Genomic DNA, 10,420 nt, shown 5'->3' with positions numbered 1-10,420 from the left:
CAAACCTGAACTCAGACCCAAACACGGAACCAGACTAAGGACACAGAACCAGGGTCGAGAGCTAGAACCGCAGCCCAATCTCGATCCCGAACCTAAACTCAGAAATGGGACCTGGGACCTAAACCAGAACCAGACCGAGAGCCGTGACAGTGATCCAGATCTTGAGTCGAGATTCGGGTAACGCGGCCTGGAACAGACCAGTAGTGGGTGTCTAGATCTGGGACTCAGACTAGGACCAGAACCCAGGCGAGGAACCAAACCCAAACCCAGACTCGGACCCGAACTCAAACCCACACCGAGAATCAGACCCAAAGCTAGACCCAGACCCGGACCCAAACTCGAACCCAGACCAGGATCAGAACCAAGGACTTAGACCCATAACTGTGTTGGGTTTTGTGCCGTAAATAAAACCCATTTCAATATAATCAGATTTACTTATTAATAAAGATCAGAAATAACATTTTATGTTGTATGGTACACATGAGTTATTTCATGATTATATACATATAATGTATGAATTCTATTTATGTCCTGGACATATGAATTTGTTAATGATTATAGTGTTTTGTCAGCATAGTGGAATATAATCTTAATTATATGTTCGAAACTTTATTCCCTGATTTGTAAGTTCACTGGATTTAGACTGGCATGATGTAATCAGCAATAGGTATTCTTACACCTTGGATAAGTGTTATGTCCTTTCCAGGGCATTGGCAAAGTTTACCAGTATCGGATGTATGGAGTATACATCGGAAGGGACCGATGTGAACTTTGATTAGATTTGTTAAAATTTACCGTAATCTCTATTCAATTCAATATCACCTGTTGATCCTAGATCAAATGATCTTAATCCTGATAAGGTTAGGTTCGATCTCAAGAGTATTATACATGTTCTTTTATTTGTTAGTTAAGCCTACTTTTGACAGTTAGGGTGATACGTACATTTTGAGAACATGATAGTATAATTGAGTGGGAGCGCTAACATAAATATGGAGTCTATAACTTCTATAGGAATTTAGAAGTGAAACGATGATATCCTTCGAGCTTGGCTAAACAGAGATAAATGGTTGAGATCTCATTCACTGAAATATCATTTATACGGAGCTAAGTGTAGGATAAAATACATTGAAGGTGTAACGGTAATTTAGTTCCTATTCAATGTAGATCATCTATTAGAGGGTCATTGATCAAATTAGGATTATAACAATGGATAATTAATAGCGTATCTATATCGTGGAACATATAGAGCGTTCTATATGACTGAGAGTGCAATTCCAAGTTCTAAGTGTGGATTCAATAAGGAATTAATAAGTTAGGGAATTTACTTGGTAAATTCGGTTCGGCTTATTGGAAGCTCGGTTATATAGGCCCATGGTCCCCATACTAGTTGAGACCATACTGCTTGTAAGACTCAGTTAATTGATTTTGATTAATCAATTATAATTCTAAAGTTAGACTATGTCTAGTTTATGAATTTTCACTAAGCAAGGGCGAAATTGTAAAGAAAAGAGATTCTAGGTTTATTTATTAATTAAGAGACTTTATATGTCTAAATTAATAAATATATTAAATGACAATATTATTTAATAATTAATTTTTAGTTATTAAATAATTAGAATTGGCATTTGAGTGGATAAATTGGAAAATTGGTAATTTTGAGAAAATGGGATTGAAAATGACAAAATGGCAAAATTGCAAAGTGAGGCCCATTATCCATACCATGGCCACCCACTATGCAAGCATTTTACCATTTATATTTTCATTATTTTAATGCCATACAATTCTAACCTAAACCTAGATGGCTTTCTATAAATAGAAAGTGATGGCTTCAGGAAACTATGACTTGCATCTTATTCTTTTTCAGAGAAAAACCTAAGCCTCACAGACTTGGACCTGGATAGGGATCTGGATACGAACCTGGACTCAGACCGAGACTCAGACTGGGATCGAAATGCTAGACCTTGATCAGGATCGAGATCCTGACCCAGATCCAAACTTGGACCCCCACTGTGAAGAAAACCAAGGAAATGATGCAAACCAAGGATCTGCTGGACATGCTGATCATGAATATGGGAATGGAGTTAAATTTGCACAAGACCATTTGTCACTTCCTAGTGGCCCAATTACAAGACTTAGAGCCAAACATTTCAAGGAAGCACTAAATGGGCTAATCCAACAGAATTGGGCTGATTCTAAAAAGACAAAAATGGGTTCAAATAATAATCAAGGCTTAGTCCATGTCATCAAAGCCATTGAAGAGACTAATTAGCATACAAAAACGTGGTTAGCATGGTTTGACCATTAAAGGGCATGAATCTGTTGAATTTCAAAAGATATTAGGTGGGGGAATTATAATGGTCTTGGTTGGTTATGTTAAATACATTGAATTTAGTCATCTAGATAATTTTGGCAGCCTTAAGAAGTCCAAAAGGCTAAAAAACGTGGGACTTGTTTGTATTAATGTTTGTGTTGCTTTTATAGCTATAGTTTTTGACTTTTCCCATTCTTGGAGGGTTGTTCCAAGTATAAAAAGGGGGTACTACGAATTGTAAGGGCAGATTATGTTTTCAGAAATATTATTGTGGGGTGTGTTTCTCTTTGTTCTTAAAAGAACTCTTGAACTTATCAAGTTAATCTTGTGGTGTTCAAACAACCAAACTTATCACCTTGATTCTTGAGAGATTCTTAAGTTTCTGGGTGTGGCATTTCAATCCTTCGTAGTCTTAGTTTTCATCTAGTTAGGTGACGGTTCAAGGCTCAACAAATCTTGTCTACACGATCTTGGGGCTCCAAGCCATCGTTGTTATTGGGTTTCATCACAATTGTTGGTGGAGTTCATATCATTTGGTGTCAGAGCTTTGGTTCTAAGGCAAGTTTTGATTATCTTTTATTTTCGATTTTTCTATTCCTTGCTGTAGCAAAAAATAAAATATACGATTTTAATAAGAAAATTTCTTCATTTCATTTTCTCACCTTATTCAAGTTAGACCTTTTGATTAGTTTTGGTTGTTTTCTCATATTGTTTTTGTGCTGCTGGATTATTTTGGAATTTGTTTCTTGAAGTTCGATTAAGAACTAAAGAAAACACAAAAGAGTGGAAAAAGGCAAGAGTGTGTGAGACCATAAGAGGGTAAAAGCCATTTAGAGTGAAAACACGAGAGCAAGTGTATCAATTCTTGAGTGAAACACGTGAGGGAGTGCTTGTGAGTATTCTAATCTTGTTTTGCAGAGTCTAAACATGTCCAATAATCAAGAAGAACACTTAACCGAAGAATTTCGACAACCCCCAGCTCCGAACCTCCAAATGCAAGCATTGTTAGGGGACATGAGTCGTATGTTGAGGGCTGAATTAGAACCTATTCAAGAGAGGTTGGACAGGGTAGAAGCGGGAACTCCTAGGAGACAGCCACAAGACATCCACAATAATGGACGTGGTCCGTGGCGAAATGTTGAGGAAGAGGCGGAGTCGGAGGAGTTTGATGAGCCATATATGAACCGGGGCAGGTTTGAACGTTGGTATGGAAATAGAGAAGCTAGGATGGGTAGACCTAGGAGGGATAATGATTTAGGAAACATAAAAATTAAAATCCCATCTTTTCAAGGTAAAAATGATCCTGAAGCTTATTTGGAGTGGGAAACTAAAATGGAGATGGTGTTTGATTGTCACAACTACTCGGAGATAAAGAAGGGTAAGTTGGCTGCAATTGAATTCACCGATTATGCCATTGTTTGGTGGGATCAATTACTTATTAATAGGAGGAGGAATAGAGAGCCACCTGTGGACACTTGGGAGGAGATGAAAATGCTTATGAGGAAGCGTTTTGTACCCAGCCACTATTATAGGGGATTGTATCAAAAGTTGCAAAGGCTAATTCAAGGCTCCAAGAGCGTGGATGAGTATTACAAGGAGATGGAGGTAGCTATGATCCAGACTAACGTAGAAGAGGACCGAGAAGCCACCATGGCTAGATTTTTGCACGGTTTAAATCGTGAGATTGCGGATATAGTCGAGTTGCAACATTATGTTGAGTTGACAGATATGGTGCATCAAGCCATAAAGGTGGAGGAACAACTCAAATGGAAGGGAATGGCTAGGAGGGGACAACCTATGGCTACCACCAGCCCATGGAAGGCAGCTCCAAGGAGGGATGAGCAGCTGCAAAATAAGCCAAAATTTGAACCCTCAAAGAATGTCAAACCAACGCCTGCCACTACTTTAGGTAACATCGAGACTTCTACTTCAAAAAAACGTGATATTAAGTGTTTTAAATGTCAGCGGCGGGGACACATAGCTAGCCAGTGTGTAAACAAAAGGGTGATGATGATAAAAGCCCAAGGAGAGCTTGAGTTGGAGGATGAGGAAGAAGTAGATGATGATGACATGCCACATTTGGAAGATAGCAAGGCGCATTCTCAATATGCAGCAGGTCAAGGAGGAGGAAAGTAACCAAAGGCAGAACCTGTTTCATACTCGGTGCTTTGTCAATAACAAAGTTTGCAGTGTCATTATCGATGGAGGGAGTTGCACAAATGTAGCCAGAACTTATTTGGTGGAGAAACTAGCCTTAACAACCTTAAAACATCCTCATGCTTACCGACTTTAGTGGCTGAATGATTGTGGGGAAATCAAGGTGACAAGGCAAGTGTTGGTGGCATTATCCATTGGCAAATATGAGGATAAGGTGCTTTGTGATGTGGTTCCTATGCATGCATGCCATTTATTGTTGGCTAGACCATGGCAGTATGATCTGAGGGTTACACATGATGGATTCACAAATAGGTACTCTTTCACTCTTAAAAAGCAACCTATTACTCTTGTGCCATTAACTCCAAAAGAGGTCATGGAGGACCAACTAAAATTACAAAGATCAAATGAAAAAAAGAAAGAAAAAGGAAGGAAGGCTGAAATTGAAAACAAAGAGTTTAAAAAAAAGAAAGAGAGAAAAATATTGATCAGAGTGAAAAAGAAAGAGAGAAGATTTCAGCCATAGTGAGAGCAAGAGAGGAAAAATTCAATTACATTGCAAAAAAAAGTGAGATCAAGAGAGTAATATTTTCACACCAGCCCCTTATTGTACTCATGTATAAGGAGGCTCTTTTATGTACTAATGATCTCGTCGGTAGCTTGCCGAGCAATTTTGTTTCTCTTTTGCAGGAGTTTGAAGATGTCCTGCCCGAAGAGGTACCATATGGCTTACCTCCAATCCGAGGGATTGAACATCAAATTGATTTCATTCCGGGTGTATCAATTCCAAACCGACCAGCTTATAGGCGCAACCCCGAGGAGACCAAGGAGCTTCAAAGGCAAGTAGGTGAATTATTGGAGAAAGAGTATGTGCGTGAAAGCATGAGTCCTTGTGCAGTTCCGGTGCTATGAGTTCCTAAGAAGGATGGAAGTTGGAGGATGTGTGTTGACTGCCGAGCCATCAACAACATAACGGTAAAGTATCGTCATCCCATTCCTAGATTAGATGATATGTTGGATGAATTGCATGGTTCTTGTGTCTTTACAAAAATTGATCTTAAGAGTGGATATCATCAGATTAGGATGAAGGAAGGTGATGAATGGAAAACTGCTTTTAAGACTAAATATGGTTTGTATGAGTGGTTAGTGATGCCTTTCGGTTTAACTAATGCTCCAAGCACATTTATGCGTTTGATGAACCATGTTTTGCGTGCATTTATTGGCAGATTTGTAGTTGTGTATTTTGATGATATCCTAATTTATAACAAAAACTTGGAAGAACATGCAATTCATTTAAAATCTGTTTTGGAAATTCTAAGGAAAGAAAAATTGTTTGCTAAGGCCCCGTTACCCGAATCCCGAGTAAAGATCTGGATCACTATCACGGGTCTCGGTCTAGTTCTAGTTCAGGTCCCAAGTCCCATTTCTGAGTTTGGGATCAGGATCGAGACGGGGTGCGGTTCTAGGTCCCGACCCTGGTTCTATGTCCCTAGTCTGGTTCCATGTTTGGGTCTGAGTTCAGGTTCGTGTTCGGGTCTCGAGTCCAGGTTTGGTTTGGGATCTGCGTCCGGCTCCCAATTTGGGTCCAGGCCTTATTTGGAGTTCGGGTCCTGGTCCGGTTACGGTTCTGGATCTAGGTCCAATTTCAGTTATGATTCCAAGTCCAAGTCCTAGTTCGAGTCCTGGTCAACTTCTGGTTTTTGTTCCAATTTTGGGTCACAAGGTACTAGTTCGGGTCCACTTTTGGGTTTGGGACTGGGTTAAGGTCCGGGTGTGGGTTCGTGTCCTTGTTAGGGTTCGGGTCTAGGGCTGGGTGCTAAATCCAAACACCGACTACAGGTTTTATCCAAGCCCTCGGTCCAGATCCGGATCCCAATCTCGGGTCCTAGTCTGGTTCCATTTCTCGTGCCGGGTAACGAGTTGGGTCCTAGGTTCAAGTTTGGGTCTGGGTCGAGTACTAGGTCTCCCGGTCAACTTCCAGTTTTTGTTCCAAATTTGGGTCACAGGGTACGGGTTCGAGTCCACTTTTGTGTTTGGGACTTGGTTCAGGTCCGGGTGTGGGTTCGGGTCCAGGGCAGGGTCCCCAATCTAGACACTGACTAAGGGTTTGGTCCAAGCCCAGGGTCCAGATCCAGATTCCAATCTCGGGTCCCTGTCTGGTTCCAATTCTGGTGCTGGGACACGAGCTGGGTCATACGTTCAAGTTCGCGTCTGGGTTGGGTACTGGGTCGCGGTCATAGTTTTATTTCCCAGGTCCCTATCCTGATTCTAGGTCCAGGTCCCGGTTATTGTGTGGGTTTGGGTCCCGGTCTAGGTTTGCGTTCTAGTCCTAGTCTCGGTTCGGGTTTAGGTCTCTGTCTGGGATTTGATCTGGGTTCGGGTTTGGGTTTAGGTCCTGGTCCCGGTCCTAGTCCAAGTTCGGTTCTAGTTCCATTTGCGATTCTGAGTTCGAGTTTGGGTTTGAGTTCGGGTCGGAGTTCAAGTCCTGGTTTGAGTTTGGGTTCGGGTCCAGATTTAAGTCTAGGTCCAGATCAGGCTCAGGGTGTGGGTTCGTGTCCTGGGTCTTTGTCTTGGTTGGGTCCGAGTCCCAAGTTTTAATCCCGATCTGTGTGTCAATTCAGTTCTGGGTCTAAGTCCTTGGTTCTGATCCTGGTCTGGGTTTGAGTTTGGGTCCGGGTCCAGGTCTGGTTTTGGGTCTGATTCTAGGTGTGGGTGTTTGATTCTAGGTTCGGGTCCAGGTCCAAGTTCTTGTCCCGAGTGCGGGTCCAAGTTTGGGTTTTGGTCAGGATCTAGGTCTAGATCTAGGTCTAGCATTTCGATTCCAGTCTAGGTCTTGGTCTGAGTCCAGGTTCGTATTCGGATCCCTATATATGTTTGGGATTGGGTCCCAAATTTAGGTACGAGTCCGGGACTCGGTTCCGATCTGGGTACACGACCGTGTCCGGGCACGAGTTCTAGTTTCAGTTTGGGTCTGAGGCTAGGTCTGTGTTCAGTTCTAGGTTTGGGTCATGGTCCTACTCTTGTTCTAGTGTCCTGGTTCGGCGATTCTTGTTCACGTTCTAATTTTGGGTCACAGGTCTACGTTTGGGTTTTGGTTTGGTTCTTCGTCGGGGTTTCTGGTAATATTCAGAGTCCTAGATCTAGACACCGACTACTGGTCTGTTCCAGGCCCGGTTACCCGAATCCCGAGTAAAGATCTAAATCACTGTCACGGGTCTCGGTCTAGTTCTAGTTCAGGTCCAAGGTCCCATTTCTGAGTTTTGGATCTGGATCGAGACGGCGTGCGGTTCTAGGTCCCGACCCTGGTTCTATGTCCCTAGTCTGGTTCCATGTTTGAATCAGAGTTCAGGTTCGGGTTCGGGTCCCGAGTTCAGGTTTGGGTTGGGATCCGGGTTCGGCTCCAAATTTGGGTCTAGGTCTAATTGGGAATCCGGGTCCTGGTCCAGTTACGGTTCTGGTTCTAGGTCCAATTTCAGTTATGATTCCAAGTCCAAGTCCTAGTTCTAGTCCCTGTTAACTTTGAGTTTTGGCTCCAATTTTGGGTCACAAGGTACTAGTTCGTGTCCACTTTTGGGTAGTCTGAGTCCCAGACCTAGACACCGCCTACTAGTCTGTTCCAGGCCCCGTTACCTAAATCCTGAGTCAAGATCTGGATCACTCTCACGGGTCTCGGTCTGGTTCTGGTTTAGTCCCAGGTCTCATTTTTGAGTTTGTGTTCGGGATCGAGATTGGGGTGCGGTTCTAGGTCCAGACCCTAGTTCTGTGTCTCTGGTTCATGTCCCGGTCAACTTCTGGTTTTGGTTCCAATTTTGGGTCACAGGGTACGGGTTCGGGTCCACTTTTGCGTTTGGGAATGGGTTCAGGTCTGGGTGTGGGTTCGGGTCCTTGTCAGGGTTTGGGTCCAGGGCTGGGTCCCAAATCCTGACACCGACTTCAGGTTTTGTCCAAGCCCTGTGTCCGAGTCCCGAGTCAAGATCTGGATCACTGTTGGGTCCGAGTCCCGAGTCAAGATCTGGATCACTGTCACGGGTCTCGGTCTGTTTCTGGTTTAGGTGCCAGGTCCCATTTTTGAGTTTGGGTTCGGGATCGAGACTAGGGTGCGGTTCTAGGTCCCGACCCTGGTTCTATGTCCCTCGTCTGGTTCCATGTTTGGGCCTGAGTTCAGGTTCGGGTTCTGGTCCCGAGTCCAAGTTTGGGTTGGGATCCGGGTCCGGCTCCCAATTCGGGTCTAGGTCTGATTTGGAGTCTGGGTCCTGGTTCGTTTACGGTTCTTGATCTAGGTCCAATTTCTGTTATGATTCCAAGTCCAAGTCCTAGTTCCAGTCCCGGTCAACTTCTGGTTTTGGTTCCAATTTTGGGTCACAGGGTACGAGTTCGGCTCCTCTTTTGCGTTTTGGACTGGGTTGAGGTCTGGGTGTGGGTTCGGGTCCTGGTCAGGGTTCGGGTCCAAGCCTTGGTCCCAAATCCATACACCGACTATGGGTTTCGTCCAAGCCCTGGTTCCTAATCTGGATCCCTATCTCGAGTCCGAGTCTGGTTCCATTTCGTGTGCAAGGTCACGAGCTGGGTCCTAGGTTCAAGTTCGGGTCTATGTCAGGTACTAGGTCCCGGTCCTAGTTCTGTTTACCTGGTCCCTATCCTAATTTTGGGTCTAGGTCCCGGTTATTATGTGGGTTTGGGTCCCGGTCTAGGTTCGGGTTCGAGTCCTAGTCTCGGTTCAGGTTTAGGTCTTTGTCTGGGTTTTGATCTGGGTTCGGGTTCGGGTTTAGGTCCTAGTCCTGGTCCTAGTCCTATTTCGATTCTCGTTCCATTTGCGATTTTGAGTTCGAGTTCGGGTTTGAGTTCAGGTCGGAGTTCGAGTCCTGGTCTGAGTTTGGGTTCGGGTACTGATTTCAATCTAGGTCCAGATCAGGCTCCGGGTGTTGGTTCGCATCCTGGGTCTTGGTCTAGGTTTGTTCTAAGTCCCAAGTTCCAATCCCGATCTGAGTCTGGATTTAGTTCTGGGTCTAAGTCCTTGGTTCTGATCTTGGTTTGGGTTCGAGTTGGGTCTGGGTCCGGGTCTAGCTTTTGGTCTGATTCTAGGTGTGGGTGTTTGAGTTCGCGTCCGAGTCTGTGTCCCGGTTTGTTTCCAGGTCTAGACCACGATCAGGGTCTAGGTGCGGGTCCAGGTCCAAGTTCGGGTCCTGAGTGCAGGTCCAAGTTTGGGTTTGGGTCAGGATTTCGGTCCAGATCTAGGTCCAGCATTACGATCACAGTCTAGGTCTTGGTCCGAGTCCAATTTCGTATCCGGATCCCCATCTAGGTCGAAGTCTATACTTGGGATCGGGTCGGAGATTTAGGTCCAGGTCCGGGTATCAGTTCCGGTCTGGGTACACAATCGTGTCCTAGCCCGAGTTACAGTCTCAGTTTGGGTCTGAGGCTAGGTCTGTGTTCGGTTCTAGGTCTGGGTCCGGGTCCTGGTCACATCCTAGTCTTGTCCTAGGGTCGTATTTCGGCGATTCTTGTGCAGGTTCTAATTTTGGGTCCTAGGTCTAGGACTGGGTTCCAGTTTGGTTCTTCGTGTGGGTTCTGGTCCTAGTCTGAGTCCCAGATCTAGACACCGCCTACTGGTCTGTTCCAGGCCCCGTTACCCGAATCTCGAGTCAAGATCAGGATCTCTGTCACGGGTCTCGGTCTGGTTCTGTTTTAGGTCCCAGGTCCCATTTCTGAGTTTGGGGTCGGGATCGAGGTCCAATTTCAATTATGATTCCAAGTCCAAATCCTAGTTCCAGTCCCGGTCATCTTCTGATTTTGGTTCCAATTTTGGGTCACAGGGTACGGGTTTGGGTCCACTTTTGGGTTTGGGACTGGGTTCAGGTCCGGGTGTGGGTTAGGGTCCTTGTCAAGGTTCGGGTCTAGGGCTGGGTCCAGATCTGGATCCCAATCTCGGGTTCCAGTCTAGTTCCATTTCTGGTG

General features: G+C 44.6%; 1 protein-coding gene across 1 annotated transcript; it reads left to right on the top strand.

The window, feature by feature from the left end:
* Positions 1–3,238: 3,238 nt before the first annotated feature.
* LOC133034555 (uncharacterized) lies at positions 3,239–4,447 on the top strand. Its single transcript, XM_061109661.1, has one exon. It carries the CDS (start codon positions 3,239–3,241, stop codon positions 4,445–4,447), a length of 1,209 nt encoding a protein of 402 aa, XP_060965644.1.
* The last annotated feature ends 5,973 nt before the right edge of the window (positions 4,448–10,420 follow it).

This window comes from Cannabis sativa, chromosome 2 (genome assembly GCF_029168945.1).
Source record: "Cannabis sativa cultivar Pink pepper isolate KNU-18-1 chromosome 2, ASM2916894v1, whole genome shotgun sequence".
Taxonomy (NCBI): domain Eukaryota; kingdom Viridiplantae; phylum Streptophyta; class Magnoliopsida; order Rosales; family Cannabaceae; genus Cannabis; species Cannabis sativa.
This window is presented reverse-complemented; position numbering and strand designations above follow the sequence as displayed.